The sequence below is a fragment of the Onychostruthus taczanowskii genome, unplaced genomic scaffold (genome assembly GCF_017590055.1).
Source record: "Onychostruthus taczanowskii isolate IOZ18803 unplaced genomic scaffold, ASM1759005v1 scaffold13, whole genome shotgun sequence".
NCBI lineage: Eukaryota > Metazoa > Chordata > Aves > Passeriformes > Passeridae > Onychostruthus > Onychostruthus taczanowskii.
Window position 1 is genome coordinate 4,217,278 of NW_024498462.1, and position 22,454 is coordinate 4,239,731.

Genomic DNA, 22,454 nt, shown 5'->3' on the forward strand with positions numbered 1-22,454 from the left:
CATCATCACGCTTGTAATTAAACTCTGCAGACAGCAGTGTAGGTTCATGACAGCCTGCACTCACCAGGGTTATGCTGTTCTTCTATGTTCAGTATTGGTTTTAAAGTCAGAAAGCTTCCTTTCCATTTGTATGTGTCTGTGAAAAGCGGGTGCCTGCTGGTCACCTCTGAGTTCCCAGGGTTGCCTTACTGAGGTAGAGGGCACAGATCTCCAGGTGAGAAGAGGTGCTCGGGGCCATATGTGCTAACATGGTTCTGTGTCCAGTTGAGTGAACAGACAACCACTGAGTAGCACAGAGCATGTGAGAAGCCAGTGGCAATAACGCTCTGGAATGAGTAACTCCTGCCTCCCACTTAACAGCAAGTTGCAGTTGTGAAGGGTAAAATTTTTAGAGGAGGGTTCAGCCTATGGAATCCACTCCATTTTAAGAACAAAAATGCCCTATGTGCTGTCAGCTGGGACACCTCAACTCGTCTGTCACATTGAATCATAGAATTGCTTACGTTGGAAAACACATTTAAGGTCATCAAGTCCAGCCACCACTCCAGCATGTCTCCAAGTACCAAGTCTACATGGCTTCTAAATCCCTTTAGGGTTGGGGACTCCACCACTTTTTTGGGCAGTATGTTTCAATACTTGACAACCCTTTTGGTGAAAAAATGCTTCCTAACAGCCAGTCTAAATGATGCCTGGTGCAACTTAGGCCATTTTTTCTTGTTCTGTCACTTGCTGTTTGGGGGAAGAGGCTGACCCCACCTGGCTACAGCCTCCTTGCAGGTGGAGAGCAGTAAGGTCTCTCCTGAGCCTCTTCAGGCTAAACATCTCCAGTATAAGCAGCTCTCAGTTACACCATCATATTTCCTTCCTATGAGGTTCTGTAGAGTGATTTCAGAGCATCCTCCATTCTGGGGAGAGAGGAAGTGGGGTGCCAAACTGACACTTGAGAGGATGTGCTGAGCGCTTTTCCCTCAGACCAAGGATGGGGGCTCCCTGGCCTAAGGAGAGTTCAGGAATGCTGAAGAGGTTACAGGACTGCTGTTCTGCTGATCTCGGCCCCCTTGGGTTGTGGTTGATAATGTTGCTGTGACGTGGGCATCACCCAGTGCAGGTGGGCATCACCAAGGCAGGTTCTGCTCATCTGCCAGGCAGCAGCAGAGGGAGGGGTTTATTCTCATCACTTTGTAGCAATTTCATATCGCTAGAACTCCTTAGCAAAAGAGAGATGTTTGAGCCAAGGCTATGTTTGAAAGACATTTGGAAATTTAGAAATACTGAACACATTTATTATATATGCATGTATATTTGTATATAACATATAATCTATAGCACTTGTGTGTTCTGAGTCAGAACTGGGCTGAAGTATATTAAGGCAGTTCAGCCTTCAACTTCACTTTGCAAATCAGAAGATGTATATAGATACATATATATTAATGATGGTGTTGCCATCGAGAGGTATTAATAATGTTGTATCTTGGAACTCCTTTTTGTTTTCAAAAATGCTTTTGTTAAAATATTAAATTGAGGTATTAGCACTGTGATCTTGAAGTATTTACTCATCACCTCTGTTGAAACTGAGGCAAAATTATTTTAACATATACACATTTTGTACTGGCTCATGGATTTGCCTGCCATATCGTGTATATAGATGAGATTTTACTGAAACTTGAAGGTGTTCATATTTCTAAATTTTATCCAAGCCAATAAAAGCTAGTTGCTTTGAATCTGCTTGTAAACACTAACTTTACAAATAACAAGCCCTTTAATTTGGGTAAATGTGTTCTAGTGGAATATATGTTTATTAGTAAAATGGTTTGTGGTGTAAATCCACAACAACAGAAAGTCCAAATGAAGTATATAAATCTGAATTTATTGAGCCAGACTTAGTTACTCTGTGTGAGTCAGTTCAGTAAATAGGTCTGTAATGATTTTGTGCACACAGTGCCAGGTTGTTACTTCAGGGAACTGTTGTTTAACAGAGCTGTTTGCTGCCTTCCCTCAAAGGCCAGAGCTAAATACCATACTGGCTCTTTAAGTGGAAAAAAAAAAACCCAAATTTTTGTTTTAATGATGGGTTAAATGCTTCTCCTTATTTTGTTAGGAAGGAAAATCTTGTTTAGAAGAGAGGAGCATGCCCTAGAGAATACATGTTTTTTTGCATATTGCATGTGTTGAGAATGTAGTTATTCTGCCTTAATTTTTTTCTTTATTTAAAACAAACAATCAAAACAAAATGAAAAACCCTGGTTTTGTAATTGTTACTCTATTATTCCTGAGAAAAACCTTGCTAGACCCTTGGACCTAATGGTAGATGAGTCTGTTTCCTTAGCAACACTGCTTGAAAGAAAGCAAAGGAAAATGCCACAAATGGAAGGACAGTTCTTAGATTATTATCTTTATGAAAGGAGGAGAGCATAATGATGCTCTCCCAAAGCTTTTTCAATAGAACCAAGGTTATGAAATATTGATAACCATTTTACTGTTTTGCTGGGAAAAGTGAATTAAAGAATATGAATGCTTTGGCACAGGAGAATGCATTACTGTGTTTTGTAGAGTGAACTTACTCTTGGAGTTGACTGTTTATGAAAGGTATTTAAAAATCAAGGAAAAAAAAATTCATAATAAAAAATTACTACAAAATTGCTGTATCTGTATAAAATGGCTCCGTGAATTTTAGAGGGTGTTTTACTGAGACTTAAACTTACTGTCATAAGTTTAAGGTCTCAGCAGTAGAATTTGTAACTAAGGAAATGGCCATATTTGAAGTATTTATTTCATCAACTTATTTAAAAGACATGCATTAAAAATTGGGAGTTTCAAAAATGTACTTTTAGAAAATGCATGCTCAGAAAAAGACGTGCTCAAGCAAGATAACTTTCATTAGTTAACGTAACTTGTGGTATTTGGAATAAATCAGATGTTGCTGGAATTTGATTGAACTGGCACTATCCAGCAGTTACTCAGACTTTCCAGATGGGTTTCAGGGAGGAGCCATCTCATTTGTGACTCCAGCCTTTCCCATGATGATCTTGCATTTTGTGTTCTTCCCACACAGTCTCCCATTATGTGAACAAAATGATGCATGCCCTGTAAGTTCAAAGACAGAATTCTTGTTGAGTTGAAACACTAGTTTGGTTCTAAGTCAGATATTTATTTGTCCTTGGATGTTACTTGACAGAAGTGTTTGGGAGGGAGGGTGGAGGTAGGGGAACTGGCCACCATGGCTTTCCTACCACACTCTATATTGCCATAACTTACTTTTCTTTTACTAGTACAGGTAGTTGTTGGTACTTTCATGGGTTTTAGTCAACTTTTTAATCTCTGTATATGATAGTCTTAAGGGGAACATCATCAAAACATTGCCTGAAAATTTTTTATAGTTACATTTGCTTTCTTTTGAGACTCTTGGTGACTTACTGATTTCTGAAGCGCTACGAAGGTGTGCTGAGCTATGGGCCAGTGCTGCAGAATACAAGACAGGACTGTGCTCGCAGCAGACAGAGGCATATGTAGAGTGTGTCTCAGAGCACTTATGATGTAAAGGATTTGTCTATTTGGAAACAGGACAGAATGGAAAAAGTTGGCATAGAAATTACCTGCTTCTGGGTGAGTTTTTCTCTCTGGCTGTTCTCAGCTTAGCAGGTGTTAATCTTTAATATAGAGCAAGGGATGTTTTCCACAACTTTCTTCTGAGGGTAGTGAAACGTCCTACTGCACAGACTGGCCAGTGTTTATATGTACTAAATATGAGACATCCTAAGTAAGACTCTGGGAATTGAGGTGCAGCTGTGGTATATGAGATACCTTGCCCAGCAGAAGTACACTTCAGCTCAAGGAACTGTTTTTTACTGAAATCTGGTGTTTCAATACCAGTTAGCAGAGATTAGGCAAGGTCACAGGAAAAAGAATTGTCTCATGCTTACAAGCTGTTGAAATCTTTAAACTCTGCAGCTTTGTGTGGGAGGCGCTGTGGGAAAGGAGTCTCTATTAAAGTTTTCAGTCTGTCAGCACCTCCTCCATTTAGGTGTTTTCTGATGCTTCCTTTTAAGACTATGAAGAAGAAATAGCACAAACTGGGTGTGGGTAACTGGGCTCCAAAAGCCCTTGTTGTCCGTGTTCACTTTGACACAAAGGTGTTGAAGCTTTTGAAATTGTTTCTTACCATTTTCCATAGATCAGAGTAATGAGAGTTAGAATGCTCCTGTAAACTGTAGCAGTGTTTTCTGGAATTTCTGAATAGTAGTGACAGATACCTCTTTTTAAAATTTGTTCCTGTTGACGCCAGGAAGAAAGAAGTTATGTCCTTTACAAGAGCTGTGCAGTTAAGATGGTGGAAAAGCTCTTGGAAGAAGAAGAAATAGACTATCCACTGCTGGAACACAGGCAGCCATGTAAATGCTGAAGAATGTCTGAAGACGTCTGAAGTTAAGTTCATTTCTGAGGTAGTCCTAAAGTCTTAGAGGCCCAATCACTCTGCACTATTTCAGCTTATATCATGTGTGTATTTGTGGGCAAGTGACCTCAAAGTGGGGTGGGAGAAAAAACACACAGGAAAGTCTTGAAAGACTTCTTGAACTTCATAGTTTACAAGTGACTGGAGTTTTACTCCAGTTAATTGTAGGGGGTATACATACTTACCTGAAAATAACCAGGTTTTTCTTTCCTAACATTCATTTGAAATATAATATTAGGAACAGAAGCACTCCAGGTTTATCTCTTCTCTTTGAATTGCAGATGCACATTTCAGGTTCTGCCATACTCCTTAGAAAAATGTATGGAGTGCTATATACACTTTAAACGAGTGTATATTTGTGATAGCCTTTATTTTAGAAACAAACTGAATGTACTTTGATTATTTTTTAGCTCTGTTAATAACTGTGTGTTGATGCAATTCACAAAGCATCAACTGCTGCAAAAGTATGTAAATAAACCATTAAGAATATTTGTTGTATAACCAAAAAATATTTCTAATCTCAAAGATTTCTACTTTTATTTCCGCTTTCAAGACTTGTAATTAAAACTTTCCTAAATATAATTGTAATTTACTTGTGGAGAATAGCTTTTGATTGTGGTGGAGAAGAGCTTTTTTTGGCCATCAGTACAAATTTCTGTAGGACTGGTAACACTCAGTTCTTCAAGCAAGGATATTTTCTGTGGGGGAATGGTGACACGTGCCTGTGTCGTAAATATAATACGTAGGCTACAAAGAGTCAGCTCACATGCTTAAATTTAGGTTCCCTGTTCCAGTGCAATGGTATAATCTTTATTTCTTAGTGCAGATTACTTGCATTAAAGGGTCAGTTGTCAGGCAAGCAGTCTCTCAGGTTGGAGAAGTACAGTATATAAACTCCCACAAGAACTTGGGGAACTGGTGCAGATGTTAAGAAGTGCTCTGCTGAGCCTGGGTACAGCTCCTGGGAACTCCTCATCTGTCAGAAGCTGCAGCCCCAGCTTCAGTGAAAGAGCCCTTTGTGACCATGGCAGTTACTAACAGTTGTGGTTTAAGTCTGTATATGAAATCGGGTATTGCAAACTTTTACCAGCAAGGAATGGTGACTTTTTATTTTTACTGTATTTTTCAGTTCATTGGAATTCCCTTAGTTCTGATTTTACAGGGGAAAAGAAGAAAAACTCCTGTGTTTTTTTTGAGCAGTACAGCTTTCTGGTACTTCTAATTCAAGTAATTTTATGACTTCTATACTACCACAAACTGAAATAGATGTCAAACTTCTTGTAACAGCCAATTAAATTGCTACTTTACATACCAGCCTAATTGTGAGTAACATTCTCAGTGCTTTATTTATAAATAAAAGTCAGATTAGAAATGCATTCACACTGGTACATTCAAATGGTATTTCTTACTTCAGAAGACTTAATTTAATCTTTCATTTAATGTTGCTAAAGTGAATAATGTAGAATAAAAATATATTTAGTATGTAATAAAAGGTTAAGCAAGTATTTTCTTCAAATACTGGCTTATATCCCATTTAACTGAAGCATCAATGTAAAGCCAAAATATAATATGACTCAATTGTACAAGTGTTGAAAGAGATATGTCTGTATGGAAAAAAAATGTTGTGTGCATATGTATATGCATTTAACAGCTTCAGTTCTTATTGAATTAGAGTTAAAAGAGCTGCTTGTGTTATCTCTAGGCCAGTTACTTCCAGGTATTGTTGTTAAAGCCCCACATGTAATATGTTCGTTCAGCCAGGAAGAAAAAATGCTTGTTAAATAAGTGAACACAAAGAAGGAAAAGGAGAAATGTAATTTTAAAGTAATCGAGAGGTCATTGTAACCTTGGTTCTACAGCAGGGCATCACTGCTTTTCACCAGAAATATTTTACATGCTCTGTCAAGAAATTGATGCTGGTTTTGTTTCTGTTCCAGAAACTTCTGCACAGTTTGCAAGCTGGTTAGCTAGCCCTTTCTCATCTGTGCTGAGGATGCATTCTGCAGTTTGCTCACTTAGCTACAGAGAGGCTTTTTTCCTTTGACCTAGACTGCTAATCCCTCATTGCAAAGAGCAGCAGCTGTGCTTTGTCTGTGGAGGTCTCTGCACCACATGCAGCCTCATTTGCCAGAGCCACCCCTCTTTGTGTGCTCAGCTTTTTCAATCACTGAAAGGGTGACTTACTGGTTTGTTGCTCAGAAAACCCTCTTGAGGTTTGTGGAAGTCTACAATGCATGTTCTCTTTCCTCCCCCCCCCCACCAGAAATGTGAATTTTCAAGAGCTGTTACATGTGATTTCACAAGACTGTGTTTGACTAAAGCATTCCTGACATTCAGGAGGTAAAACATTTCATGAGTCGCTTTTTATAAATGGTGATAATCTATTTCCATTTAAATATTAGTCACTTTACACAGATGTGTTTAATTGCATCTCTGATTGTATGATTATGACTAAACCAATATTTTGTGTGTCCCCACTATATCCTCATTTAACATTGAATAGTTGGGCTTCAGCTGGTCTTGGTACAAGTCCCATAGTTAAACATGTGTGGCAATGCAAGATGTTCGTGGTAGTTAAAAGCTGAATAGACACATGGACAGAACAATCCTTTCCTGGTTTGACTTTTACTGCAGTGAATGACAAAACTCTACTGCCTTCAAAGGCAGAAGAATTTGGCCTGTAGTTTTCTCTAAGAAAATGTGATTTAAATGCATTCCTTGAATACTTAAGTTTCTGAGGCTGCAGACAGATGTAGCCTAACCTGGACCTTTTGCCTTTTCTTTATTTCAGAACTTCCTTTTCATTCCACTTCAGCTGTTTTTATTTGCTACTCAAAACCTGGTTTAGAGTGAAAAACATAGAGTGACAGCTGGCAGACTTGGAACTGAATGTACTGTTTAGCTGAGCTTGCAAACATTCTGTTGCTTGGGCATCTTGACCTTAGATAAGAGGGGTTTGTGAGTGCCCCATCCAGGCAGTTCTGTAAACTGAGTAGGTTGCAGGTGGTACAGAACGTGCCACCCCAAGTAGACAGAATTGTGATAGGAATCTGGAAGGAATAAAAGGATGAAATCGTGACCCACTCTCATGAGCAAGAGGGAAGTGGCAGAGTTGCTAAAAGGAGAATAAAGAAGATGGCTTACAGACAACTTCCTTTGTGTGTAGAAGGTAGAGGGAAGGAAATGCAAAAGCTTCCAGATATATAGAATGTGTTTATGTATCTAAAGCATACTCTATTCATAGCTTGATCCGCTAATGAGATTCATATAGGAAATAAAAACCTGCACATGTACAAAATGAACAGAAAAAAAGCCTTTTTGTTGCCTTAAATAGGAATTAAATTCTGTTGATGCAGCAGTTCTGATGGCTGCATTCTAGAATAGTTTCATGATAGTGGGAGCAAGTGCCTAGAAACCAAAAGTCTCATGAAGGAGGGACCATTTCTTTCCCTGAGGTCTTGTTACATGTGATGTGCCACAAGGGACTCATCTTGTGCCTATCTTTTACTGTATTTATAAAAACACAGAATTAGTAAGATGCTATGAGCTCATTTATCATCCTCTACACTGACGGCACTCAGATCTGCATCCCTCTGCAGATGTACTTGCAGGATGTGTAAGAGATTGTGTTTAGCTAAAAAACAGTTGGCTTGAACATAATCCAAGTTGATTTGTGGTACTGATGGAACACATCTTGGGAAACAAGCCAGGATATTATTCTGTGTTATGTTATTTTGAATGGTCATATTCCAGTCTGTAAGGCAGTGTGGCCTTGGCTTATTCTCAGTTTATGTGTTTGTTGAAGAATTTCAAGACTGAATCCTGTCACCTTTTATTTCTCAGGCTGTATTTGCTAATACCTTCATATTTCAGGATATTTTCATGTCTTAATCTTTTTCTATTAATCATTTACTACAACACCTCATGTAAGCAGGTATGATTGAGTAACCTGGTCTGGTGGAAGGTGTCCCTGCCCACAGCAGGGGGTTGGAATGAAATGATCTTTAAGGTCTCTTCCAGAGCTATTCTGTGATTCTGCAGTATTTGTCTTTCTAAACTGATGTACTGCATAACCTACCATACCTGTTGCTTTCCTTATATTTAACCTGATTATATATATTTAATTTGTCTATCACTGTGATTTGGAAGTCCTGATTGAAAAACTGTTTCAGTGTTTGGGGCAAACAGTACTGAAGCTGAGCAATAAAAATTCAACTATTATATTTTGATACAAAAATACAGTGTTTCTGGTGACAGAAGAAATGTTGAAAAAATGAAGTACTCTTGTTCTAGAATCTCAGCAGCATAATTAAAAAATACTCTCATTTTTACAAGCTGCAGGAATTTGAAGATGTAAATGTTTAAATTATCTTCCTGTATTTATATACAACTACATTGCTGACACATTTAAAAATATTTTTCTGTAAGTACTTAAGATGAGGTCTTTTCAAAGTTCATAGTAAATTTTAAATACCTCATTAGTTTGTTCTTTTATAAAATTATGGCTTGAATGCAACTTTAGAGAGGGACAATACTTTGTGAATTGCTTAAATGAGAGTTGAACTCAGCTGTTTTATGACCTCGAAGATTTTTGTCGTGACTTCAGTATCTGTTTTGGGGCAAAATAATGTTCTTAGGTCAATATTGATAGATGTGCCAGAGATGTAAAGAATTCTAGAGATTTCTTTTTATGTTGCTAGAGATTTGTGTGGTTAATGTTGCTCAAGCTGCGTGGTTCTAAGTGTAATTGAGCAGTTCATTTTTGTTCATTATCTAAACTTTGCCATCTGCTGGAAAGCCTTTTAGTGACATTATAATTTCGTCCAGTTGGAGCTCAATTAAGGTTTTCTGACTAGTCTGTTATCATGTATTCACCAAACAAAAACCTACACACCGAACCCTGGTCAGTTTTGTTGCTCAGTTTTTAAACAACAGTCTGGAATCACTGTGACAAGCCTACTGTGTTGTGCTGGGAAAACATTTTAAGTGCTGTGAATTTAGTTTTTATGTAGCAAACCAAGACATATCTGTGGAAATTGACCCCTTTCAGCTTCCTGAATGTTTATGACACAAACTGTCACGCGGTTTTGAATTGCATTGTCATTTATCCCAGCAGGATGTATGATGCAGGGACGGGTGAGGGACAGTACAGGAGAAGGCAGAAAAGAATCTGCCCCCTTTGAAGAAACTCCTTTATAGAGCTACTGACCTGGTGTTCCCTTGTAGTCAGGAGATGTTTGGGGTCTGCGCTGAGCAATTCCCCGTGCAGGCAGCTGTGGGGCAGTGGATGTTCCAAACTGCCTCGTTGTGTTCCTCCAGGATGGAGTGGATGGAACAAGCAGTTGCAGCCCTCCACCTGCACCTGGGCAAATGCACAGTAACTGCTTCCTCTGGGCTGTTGTGTGCTCCAGGCTGCCCCTCTCTCACTGCCCTGTGCGATGGAAAGACTTTGGATTTAGCACACCTCTGTCAGGGTGTAGCTCTGAGCTGTTACTGAAGCTTTGCTGTGTCTTGAAGTTCATGTAATTGAAGATTTTGATGTTTTTTTCTAGTGTAATAGGGTATATTGTGTAGTAATGTGAAATGATACCTCGTGCCCTCTAGGACTAAAACTGTGAGAAAAATGGAGTCTTTACTTGGCCTTTTGAAAGGCCAGTAAGTCCTTTAGAACCACAGAAGCACTATAGCGTAAGAATTCTGGTTTCAGGAAACAGGAAGTTAAAGCCACAGAAACTTGACTCTTGTGAATGTAATCAGGAACCTACAATATCACTTCGTGGATCTTCTTAGTTTTAACAGAACTTAGTTTTAACTCAACTTTTTGATGGGAGCAGGTTGCAAGTGCTGTGACTTCTGTGATCATACTTTTCCACTTGAAGTCCATAATAGCACGTACACAGAATTCTCCTAAACTTTAAGAACCTATCCATAGAAGCCTTTGTTGTTTCTCTGGTACTTTATGGCAGAAAGAAAGAAATTAATTTTATGCATCATGTCTACACAGTGTAACATCATCATGGCATAATGATTAACCAGGTTTATTTGGAAGAATCCAGCTTGATAGAATGTTTCTCTGGATAATTGTCAGAGAAGTAGAAAAAACATACTTGTTTCTTTCTGCTGAAAAGCCCTGAATTTATGGGAGTGTTGGTTTTTAGAGCTTCATTCTTGTGAGCTTGCTTTTCTTAAATTTTGTGATGGTGAGTCAGTGAGGAGTTGGAGTTTTCATCTGCTCTGTACCCAAGGCTGACAGACCCAGCTGAAGAACCAGCAGCAGTGAAACCCCCAGGAGGTTCAGCCCATGGTCACTGGGCAGGTGATGTTAGCTCTGTGTCTTAACAGGTGCTCACAGTGACTGCAGAGTCCTTGAGCAGCATCTCAGACCCTGTCAGCCCTTCTGTGTGCTCTGGAGTGGATTTGTACCATGTAGCCAGAATAAGAAATCAAATAAGGATTTGTCTGGAAATATTAAGTACTCCTAGAAATATTCTGTAGAGGCTTCTTTTGATTTATACAGCTGGTGGACTTTTTTATGGAAAAACAAGGGCCCAGAAACTTACTGGCAATACCAGTATGGTTTGATTTTTAATTGTGGGTATGGTTTCTGCAGTATATATATGAACATAAAAATACTCTTGAAGCCATTAAATTAGGAGAACATACAGACAGCTTATTTTTGGAGCCACTGGCTGTCTAAAATAGAAACTTAATTGTCTTATGTAGCCAATATAGGTTGCCTTTTCTGATGAGCTTTTCTAAATGCTTAATTTATATACGTGCTCTGATTTGTCTTAAAAGGAGTGGTATTTTTTCAAAGCTGAAATAACTGTCTAAAATAGAGCAGCAGTTTTTTCCTTCTTCCTCTTAAGCTACATGTCTGATTTCAGACAGACTGGGAGAAGAGTCTTGCTGGCATACTTCACTTCTGTGGAGTAAAAAAATAAATAAATTTATTAAAGAGCCAGAATGCCAGATCATTATTTTATTTGTTCCACATGGAATGCTGTTGCTGTTACCTGCTGCACTGTGCTGATAAAATCAGCTGAGAACTTGAGAGATGTACTTGTGTGCCACACAACAAGTGTGTATTTCTTTTTTTATCCTCTGACTACCACTTAGCAACATAATGTGCAGGAAGCATAAATGTTGTTCTTTCCCTTTCTGTCTCCCAAATGTAAGGGAGGGTTCAGGAAAAACACGTCATTCACAGTTGTTTTGTTTCCTGGAAATTTTTCCAGTCTGACCCAAAAAAAAAGAGCAACAATATAAATAAATGCTTTTTGCTTGCATTCAAGTGATTTGATGTTGTGCTTAAATTACTCCTTGAAATCGCCATTTAAATTGGCAAAATTCTGCTGGTCATAAATAAAAGTCTGTAGAAGGCTGACCTGTGGGTTGTGTTGGGCTGTCTGATGGCTTATGCTGACAGCTAGGAGGATTGTATTCATAATAACTTCTGCCTTCTGAAGTAGAGCACACTCAGCCATGCTTTTCTGGCTTGAAAATTAATTGCATGTCGTGACTTGGAAGCTGTTCGTTTTCTCTGGTATCTGCCAAACTGAGCTATGAGAGCTGATTTTCATTAGGAGAATACTGGTGGTCTGCTTAAGTGTTCCTTAATTTCTTCCTCTTGAAATTACTGAATGAAAAAGTAAAAATCTGAACTAACTTCACTGCTCAGTAACCAGCAATGGAACAGTAAATACTGTTTTTCTTTTCTTTTTCTCTTGTTCTGAAACCCTGGCACCAAGTGTCTCTTGCTGTTGTCTTTTCTTCACTGTTCCCTAAAATCCAGTGAGTTTACCACTCATTAATTTAAGGAGGTTTTGAATTAATTGAAGTACAATATCTCAGCCCTTTGGGCTGAATTCATTGACAAAGGGCCATTTCTTTGTTAAATACATCTTCAAATGTAATTCTACTAAGCTTAGTTGGCTGAGTGAGAAAAATTGAAAAATCTCAGGGTTACACTTACTGAGCTAAATAAAGAGCTGGTAGGATTTAAGTATTTTCCCTACCATCTGAAAGTAGTGCCAAGGTACTGTTTATGAGAAGAGGGTAATAGTTTGTAAAATAAGATCTTTAGACCACTTTTCATGTGTGTGCTGATGAAATTTGAAGAATTGTTTAAATGCCATAACATTGTGGTTTGGTTTAACTGTGTTCAATATCAGAAACTGGTTAAGATAATTTATTACAGTAGAGTGAACTAAAAAAGTAGTGGAGAATTAATTTTTAATAGGATTAAATTTATCAGTTCTGTTTGATTAAGCTTTTGGGAGCTACATTTCTACAGGGTAAGCTGAGCAGACTGAAAGAGAGGCTGTCACAAAAAGTAGATTTTTAGGAATCAGGGATCTTGGATTCTGTTCTCAATTCTGTCACTGACTCAGTGTAAGCCTCCTAAATTGCATGAGTCACTTAATGTCCCTGCCTCATTCACACTTCCTATAAAAGTGAGTATTACTTACATCATGCCCAGTGTTTGACAGCTTCCTTTGCATCTCCTCCTCCCGTGTCATGTTTAAACCTTCAAAGTAATTTCCAGCAGTGTACAGAGCTGTATCCAGTTTTATCTAAACTGTCCAGTATAGGTCTGTAGATGGGACTATCCCCAAAAAAGACCTTTAGTGGGAAATTTCACTGTTCATGTTTGTTGTTGAATAACAGTGAATAAAACACTAGGAATTCAATTCATTTAATGCCACCATTCATCTGCATCAAAATCCTTCTTTACTATTTTTGATGCTTATATGCTATCAAACTTTTTTTAAAGGATCTTTTAAATTCAATCACAAGGATTTTGAGGCATTTTTAAACAGAGTAATTAAACTCCACTACTACTTATTTCCCTAATTTGTGCTCTGCTGTTACCCATCTGGCCGCATTTAAGAGCCGTAGGTTCTCAAACACTGAAGCTGACTTTTAAGGCATTTTTATAGCCTACAGAAATTATGGAATGAGAACATAATACTGTATTTCATTTTGGTTCACCTGCACATACTATCATTTCAGGTTGTTCTAAGAGCTTCTGTAGTGATATTTTCTAGAAAAGAAGATGTAGTCTTAAGGAACATAAATCTGTAAAGAATATAATTTTTTTCAAATCGTCATGCTGTTTGTCACAGCAACTCAAAATACTTCAAACAATTCCCTTTTCTTTTTATACTTCTAGTGTCTTTGAAGCGTTTGCAAGCTTTTCTATATCCCATGTACAAAGAGGAGTGGTCCTTGGAAAATGAAATTACTCATAAACATTTCCTACAGCCACATAAACTTTATTTGAAGAAAAGCTGAGATTTGTATAGTATGGCTCAGCTGAAGAAAAACTGATAGTTGAGTAACACTTGGTTTTGGCTTTTTTCCTAACTGGCAATTGCTTGATCTTGGGACATCCAGGACTGCATAAATATTTAACTATAAAGGCCATGTGTATGCGTGCATGCATTTAGTATCTAAAAATAGTTTTCCTTGAACAGGATTCAATTCTGACTTTACTTGCTTCACTTTTTACATGGAGCAGACTCCATGTGGAAAAATGAATGCCCTTTTATTGGCCAGCTAGAATTCCCCTTGTTTGGCACTACCTCTTTTCAACTCTTCAGTACTATGACCTTCCATTTAGTCAGCAGCAATATATGTAATCTATTTCTGGGCATGAAGGAATGAAGAACAGATGGCCTAGAAAATGCTTTTACAATTATTGGGCTTTTTCTTTAAAAGTAGTTTTGAATGCCACCTAATTTTTCCAACTTGTTTTGCTGATTATTTCCACTTACCCTTCCTTAGTTCTAAGTTAAGATTGTGGAGTTAATATTTTCTAAACATTGAATATGCCAGATTTCATTCATTTTTTCTAACAGAAGAATTGACAGAAAAATACAGCATTGAACAAAACTGTAAAATCAAATTCTAAGGCTACAAAAGTACAGACACATACAGATTATCCTGTGCCAGATAAGAATGCTGATAACCCACAGTTACATAGTGATTTTTTTATTCTGAGTTCAGACCAGTGGCAATCCTTTGAGGAGAGCAAGCATTGCCTTGTCTTGTTTTCTGCTTGCTGGGAGTTGGTTACTGGGAGGCACATGGCAAGTACAGTGACATGTTAGGGGAGGCTCAGCTCTGAATTTCCATCCACAGATGTTTGTAGAGTGTGTGAACTGGATGGTAAGGGCAAACTGCTGCCTGTAGAAACTGTTTCTTGTCTGAACAGGAACTGTAAAAGTAAAAGCTCATTCAAGGATTTTTTTCCTTGCTAAGTGTTGACGTCTGCTGACACTTCTGAGAGTGATGCCAGTTTGTCAAGCATTGAGAGCTGAGACTTGTCTAATGTGGAAGCTGCCCTTGAGGAACCACTGGGCACCATCCTCTTGTTCCACTGGCACCATCAGAACAGTCAGAGATGGTGATTTCTTCACTACCCACAGAGATGAAGTTTAAACTCAGGGATAATGGCTGAGTTCTGAAGGGAAGCATCTCTAATGCCATATGTCTCCTGCTAGCCAGGCATTGGGAAATGCAAAAATGAAAGCTGTTCATCTGTGAAGAGGTTTTACAAAGCTGGTGTGCTTTTAAGATTTGCAAAGGTATCTGGAACTTACTGTAGAGTTTGGACATGGTAGCAACAATAGAATGATTGAGAAGATGACTGGTATTCTGACTGTAATATAGAGCACAATAAAACAGATCTTGGTTTTTTTAAGTAGTATGTGATGTCCAAACTCATTAGGAAAAGGTTCTTCTAAAGCTGACTCCTGATAAAAATTTTGTTTCATAAATTTTGTTAGGAGACAGTATTTCGTGTATAGCTAATCAATATATGCTCTCTTGTCAGCATTCTTGTCAGCATTTCCCTTCAGTAGGTTTTATTCCAGTTCCTGATTTTCAACACAAGTTTCTCCAGGTAAATTTAGGTTTTACTTACAAAACAACAGAGGCAAAGTTATTTTGAAAGATGGAAAGTGTCTGAAGACAGGCCAAGGAGAACTAAAATCACCGAAATACCTGTGTAGAGTAGTCACAGTGGTGTCAGAAGCTGTTACTCAAATCTCTGGTCTTACTCTGCCAGGCTTCTCACTTACCTCCAGCAGCAGGAGTCTTGAGGCAGGATCTGTGCACCAGTGTCTGTAGCTGTGGAGGTGTCGAGGAGAAATTTTCCAGCATGCTGTACAGATGGAATAGCACCTGGCAGTTCAGCAGGAGTTACTCATAACTGAAAGCACTCTATCATTTGATAGCAATATTTTAGTTCTTGTGAGGTGGTTACATGAAGACAAGGTATCTGTGCCAGTGTCACTGCTGAAGAATGGAGCAGGCCAGCTGAGCTGGCTGCTCAGTGTGTGCTGGTCACTGCATGGCACTGCTTTCACTGCAGCTGAACCACTTGGCTGCCTCTGTGTGCCTGAGGCTTTTTCACCTTTGTGTGCCTTCCTGCTCCCACTGTTCATCTGAAGGTTTCATATCTCAGCTTTTTATCAGTATTTAAATATGTCATGATTTCACTCATCTTGTTTCAAATTATTACCTCAGCATTGAAGTGGGGTAGCTGAGCTGGGGTGTCCTGCACAGGGCCAGGAGTTGATGATCCTGATGTGTCCCTTCAGTTTAGGATATTCTGTGGTTCTGTGAGACATGGCTTACGTGAGCATGGGATGGGGTTTGTTTCTGCACAACTTGAAGAATGTTGCATTACAGATAGTTTATCATTTAGCAATGCCAGTGCAGCAGATCTTCAGTGAGTGGGAATTTGCTGGAGATTTCTGCTGCTACCTTTGTGGGGATCAGGCTTACACCCACAGCACACAGATGACCTTTGCCTCAAAAAGTTGAAATTTACAGTAGATTTTGACAGCTGTAGGAATTGGAATTCAAAGACAAACTCCTAGTACCAAGTTGTGCAAAATAACAGAAAAAAAACTTTCTGAAGGTTTTAAATTTTTGAAATATGGGAAGTGTTTGCTTTGTAAGATGGTTGCATAAATTTCAATAAACAGATTAAAAGTAATATTATCAGTATCCATGCATACAGTTGTTTGAAGGGTAACTGAATTTGTTGTTTATTGATGAAATAATGCTTTTCTGTCTGGGTGCTTCTCAGTAGAGTGTTCACATAGATTGGTTATATGACAGAGATGCAGGAGACCTCAGGGAAATGAGTCTCCTGCAAATAAGCAAACCTGTAGTAGCAATGTATTCAAAGAGGATTGGGGGTTCCAATAATAATTTTTTATTTAAAAGGGGGGTAAAATGTTATAAGTGTGTATACATGAACTTATAAAATAAAATTCAGAAAAGCTTTAAAGTACAGTGATTCCATCTCTGAGTCAAAATACCTAAGCTCTAAATAACTGGATTCCTGGAGAGTATTCTAGGAAGGTACCCCTGGACATTTGCTGTGACCATGTTCTTTTACTCATTCATTTTGCTAACTGCTTTTGGTAAGGACTTACTACTAGATAGACTTAAAACTAGATAGACTTCTGGTTTGAGCTGTCCCTGTGTTCTGAGTGTTCTCCCTTTACATATGTATGTTTATTTTCATCACCGTGTGGGGGGATTTGAAAGCTGAATTAGGTTATTGGTATTTTGGGATGTTGTTGGTATGCTGTGGCTATAGGAGTTATTTCTGATGTTGCTCTGAACATCAGAGAGCAGAGGATGGTAACTGCCTGGTTCCAGCAGTTTCAAAGCTAGCCTGGAAAATCCCATCAGCATTACCTGCTTTTGATACATCTTCAGTGGATGTCATTGGTTAAATATCATAGGCCTTACACTTTAAATCTGTTCAATGTTCCCAGTTCTTCACAGGTCTGTGTAGAAAAGGACTTCGGAGTCTGAATTTCAATATTGTGTTGTTTTGTAATATCTGTAACAAAAAATTTGCCTTCCACCCACCCCACAAAAAGTAGTTCTATTTTAACTCTTTAGTTTATGGTATTAGTTCTTGATGGGAAACTATTTCTGGTTATACATATGATGATTTCCTTTAGTTACGGTTTTTTCTCATGTGTCCTTACATGGTCTGATGTAATGAAGTTCTATTACTCTTTATAGAAACGGTGAATTCTGGCTATGGCTGTGATTATGTTAGCTAAGGGGCAGCCACTGGCACTAGGCCAAGTAAAACAATTAAGAACAATCTAATTGTTAGATGAAACAATGAGACACATGAAGAGCTTGGTAGTATTTCAGTAAGTCTCTTAAATTCTCTTTATTCCTCCAAAAGCTCAGTTAGCAGATTGCTGTTTTTGTTGGAAATGGGCGTGTTTGTATTCACATCATATATCAAAGCTTAAGAGAATAAAAGATTGAGATGCCACCCTCACATTAACCTTTCCTTTGCTAATTTAACTGGTTCTTAACCAAACTTATGCAAGTAGGTTTTTACAAGTGTTCTTACTCATGGCGTTGCTTGCTGTGTGTTTCCAGGCGTGCTGGCCTGTGCACAGGTGGCTCCCTTGGTGTGGTTTTACCCCACTAGGTGTGTTTGTCTGTAGAATGGTCTGTCATCCATGGATTAGCTGTTTGCAAGCTTCCCTGTTACTAATCATGACATCTGCTTTGCAGAACTTCCTCAAGTCCTGTAGGTTTACAGGTCTGTAGAGCCTTTGGAGTTTTTCACCTTTTTAAATTCACCTTTGCTAGTGAGCATGATTAGTCTTTTTTAGAAAATATTCCTCTTGTTTGGATTTTTTTTTTTTCCACTGAATAATTAAATTCTACAATTTGATTACTGTATTAAGTGTTTGATCACTGCAGGCTATAGAATTTCCCCCTTCACTTTGTATTGAGAAGTTTAATCCTTTTTGAAAGGGGTTTACAAGTTGCAAGGAGAAGAGCTATTGCTTTTGTAACTTTTTTCCAAAAGCTTTCTGGTACTGTAAATTATACAATTGTCACAGTAGCAAAACCAGCTCAGGAAGCAATGACCCTGATCTGATTGGCCAGCCAAGAACCAAAACAAATGTCTAAGGAAAAGGTTGGAAATATTGATCAGAGTGTGTGTTACACTGGTGACTGGATAATCAAACTGGTCATCACTTCATCAGGATTTGGTTTTTTCTCCTTTATACTCTTCAGATTAGATCCTTGAAATTAAAAAAAAAAAAAAAATCCTTTGAAATTCTGTTTTGTCTTCAACAGTGCCCTTAAAGATAGTCGTTTCCCCCCAATGACGAGGGATGAGCTGCCACGGCTTTTCTGCTCAGTGTCTCTACTCACTAACTTTGAAGATGTGTGTGACTACATGGATTGGGAGGTAAGAATGTCAGGTATCTTCCATGAAAGTGAACATCTGTAGCTGAAGTAACACTGTTTAAATTATCTGCATGTATTAGTGTAGCTGTCACTGTTTTGCACTCTGTACACATGGGTATGTGTGTGGATTCAAAAGTCACTTTTTGATAAAACTGTTATCACCTCAAGAGTCTGAGCCATGCAAACGGAATAAAGTTGTGGTTTTGGCCACAGAGGCACTCAGAGTGGTCTGCATAGTTGTCTTGATGTCTAAGACTCCATCAAGGAAGGTGTTGTCTGGGCAAGGGTGTCCTGAGGCCTCATTGCAGCATCTATCTGGTAGATCAGTCCATGGACTCTGGAAAGGGGTGTTCCAGGGTGGAAGTTAAGAGTCTGATGTATACTTCTAGAAACAAGTACTGCACAAAATTGCAGTCCCAGAACAAGCTGCTTCATTTAGCTTGTAGAGACATTCATCTTCCCCCAAACTTGGTTTACTTTCAGAGTGAGTGTCCTGCAAGGCCTCCCAAAGCCTTTGTGCAGTGAGGCCACGTAAATCATTGCTCTCATGCTGCTTATGCATGGAGCTGAATCTGCTCTAATTGCCAGGTTCTAGGAAACCTGCATGCATCCTCTTGGAACAGCAGCATCAAAGAGATTAAAAAGCAGATGCTGACGTGTGTATCACAGTGTATACTGATGGAAGTGTTAGTCTGTAATGTTCTTTTCCCCAAATTATTTAACATTAGATGCTTGCAAAAAACAAGGTACTTGACTTAAGATGACCACCTCATCTCGGTCATTATGTTGCATTCCTCATTCCTCTTTGAATCTATTTTTGAGTGGACATAAGAAAAATTTTGAAATTGTCATAGAATAGCAGACATTATAGTGCCAGAGACACCACAAAAGCTACAGTATTTGCCTTTGAGAATAACTTAGCCTGACTAAATATTTAGAATTTCTTAGGAGAAAAAGAGGCTTTCTGTTGTATTTAGAGATAAAAAATGTACATTCAATAGCAATTGCACTTGTTAGAACAGTAAGAGGCCCTGCTGTCTCAGAAGGAGGGTATCAGCAGTAACCTCAGCATTATGGATTTTACAGTAGCTGAAAATTGACAAAGATGTGTTTCCTGTTCACCTCATCGTAACAAGGGCTTTTTACCTTCTGCTGTGTAATTCTGAATTGAGATGAATATGGGTTTTATTTGGTGTTTATGAGCATTTTCACCATTATCAGAAATACTCTTTTTTTTTTTCTGTAATGTCAAACCAAAAACAAATTTTAGCAGAAGCTGTGTCTGCATTCTCAATAAGAAGCTTTTACAGAGTAGTCTACCTTGTCACTGAGCCATTTGACACTCTAAACAGTGTTTTCAAGTAATCAGACTAGTAACTATTAGTACTAAAGTGAGAAATCAAAATCATAGAATTTTTCTCTATTAGGTTGATTGCTGGTAGCCAGCACTGTGATGTTTTTAATTTCATTTATGATAATTTATTAAAAATCAGACCATGAATACACTCAGAAAATGTGAAGTGCATAATGAAATAGCATTTAGCTCTTTGCATGCTGTAGTCTATAAATATTATTAGGTGTTGTTTCATTGTCTTAATAATAAACTTCTTTCCTTAAGGATGAAAACATCTAAACATCTTCATCCTTAAGGAAAAGCTGAAAGCAAAGCCTGAGTTCAAAATCCACTTTTCCTTGGAAAGACTGGTTTTAGCTTTGTTCCTTGGACAACTGCTGATTCATAACTAATATTGATTCATAAGTAAGATGAAAAAAAGGAGGCTTTTACTTTTCTATGCCCTTTCTGTATTTTGCTGCAGAACTTGTGAAACTTTAACAACACTGTAAGTAAGCATAATGCAGAATTCTAGTGTTTCTGAATTCTGATTGATTTTGTGCATTCTTACAGTTGTTCTTATTGGAAAGCCCTGACTTACAAGGGAAGAATGCAGGGGTCAAAAATATGAAAGGCCTTGTGTTGCTTAGTTGCTCTCTCCTATTTCATTTAAGGTTTTCTAATGATGAGTTGTTAAAACCCTCCATAAATTCCTACTATTCTAAGAGAGAGTCCCAAACTAGGTTTCCATGCAAAAGGACCCAGAGGAGGGGGGTGATGTATAAATATGAGATTATAAAATTTGTGGTTGTTAGTCCTTAAAAGAGTGATTCATCACTGTGTGTGCCTGGCAGTGAGATAGCTTAGGTCACCCATGTGTATTTTAAGGGAGCTGCAGTTATGCAATATTAATGGCAAAAGGACATTTCAGGATGTCTAGAGTGTGATGTAAAGAGAGAGTCTGCATCTTTCATCTCCTGTCATGCTGGGATCATCCTGAAAAACATCAGCCTAGTTAGGAGTCCTTGCTTTTGTAGGTGTGCTACTGATGATCTTGTGGGAGCCAGGTCAGCAGTTTGCTGACTCAGGTCACAGTATTTCAAAATTACCGATTCAGACAACTCAGTGCTCTGAGAGACTTAGAGACAATGTCATCTGAAGTCAGGAGTGAAGCTGTCTGGAGACAGCTCAGGAGTGTCTTCTCTGTGCTGAAGCAGAGTGATGGATATTTTCTCACCTAAAGGAATTACCTTCCCAAACTTAATAAATGAACGTTTCAGCTGTAAAAAGCAATGTGAGACCCTTTAAGTGGCAGAAACTTCCATCAAGTAAACAGGAGATCTGTGTGAATTCGCTGCTGTTAGTTCCCATGTAGCTTCTCACATGACTGCATTTTCATCTTTAATAAAAGTAATTAGGGGAGAGTACACATTTTTAAAAGACCACTTCAATGCCATGTTCACAAGGATGCTTCCTGAAATGCAGCTTAGCATTCTTACATACCTGTGACTTTGTCTGAGTTGCAGGGCTGAACAGATGTAGGGCTTTGAAAGAAACACTGGGAGTGTGAGAGCTGCATCTCCAGTTCTGCTTCACAGAGCCCATGAGAGACTGCTCTGCTCTGCTCCCTTTGCTGCTGGGATGGAGCTGCACAGCCTTTCCACCTCAGAGAAATGGACAGCATGAAAAACTCAAAGATGTGGGTTTTGGTGATGCTACTGCTCTTTTATTAAAGATCAGACAGCAAAGGACTAGTTACAAAACAAGTCATAAAGACTAGTTACAAAACAAGTCATAAAGACCACTTATTTTTAAACACGTGCTATTGATAGCAGGCATTCCTTCCCTACATAAACTAATTCAGGCCTGCTGATTCAGATCCTCTCCTCATTTTTTATTAGGAGATCCTAAAGCATTGCAATTGTATGTAATTATAACAAAGAACTTCTTGGCTAGACTTGAGCAGTAGCTCTTCCTTAAAATACCTTGAGAGAGCTCTTTGCCCCAAAGTTGCTGTTAAAATCTGCAGAATTGTATGTGCTGTCTTGATACAAAAGGCCTTTAACCTGTGTGCACTGGTTTAAATATTAGCTTAAATAGTTGTAGGCAATAATGTTGACTGAAAGGTAGCTTTTCATTGTTGACAAAGTGGGTATATTCAGGAGTTGTGGAAGTTCTTTCCTGCCTGAAAGTGCAGTGGCGCCAGTGGCTCTCAGCTTCTGTTCTGTAGAACTGAGAAGAAAGTCTGGATCTCACTATGTTCTTCTCTTTGGTCAATATTCAGTGATTCCATCAAAAGGAATGATTATGCTTGACATGAAGTAGAGAACAAACCTCCTGAGGAGTCTTTTTCCTCTGTTGTTAAATCATAATGTAGCATTTAGATGCTGCTAAAGATGATCAGAAAGA

The 22,454-nt window shown here is 38.4% G+C and overlaps 1 protein-coding gene across 1 annotated transcript in view; it reads left to right on the top strand.

Moving 5' to 3' along the window:
- AMMECR1 (AMMECR nuclear protein 1) overlaps positions 1–22,454 on the top strand; it is a 94,736-nt gene that overhangs the window by 60,499 nt on the left and 11,783 nt on the right. Inside the window, 1 exon segment of the mRNA XM_041396369.1 lies at positions 18,599–18,713. Coding sequence (XP_041252303.1) covers positions 18,599–18,713 — 115 coding nt within the window.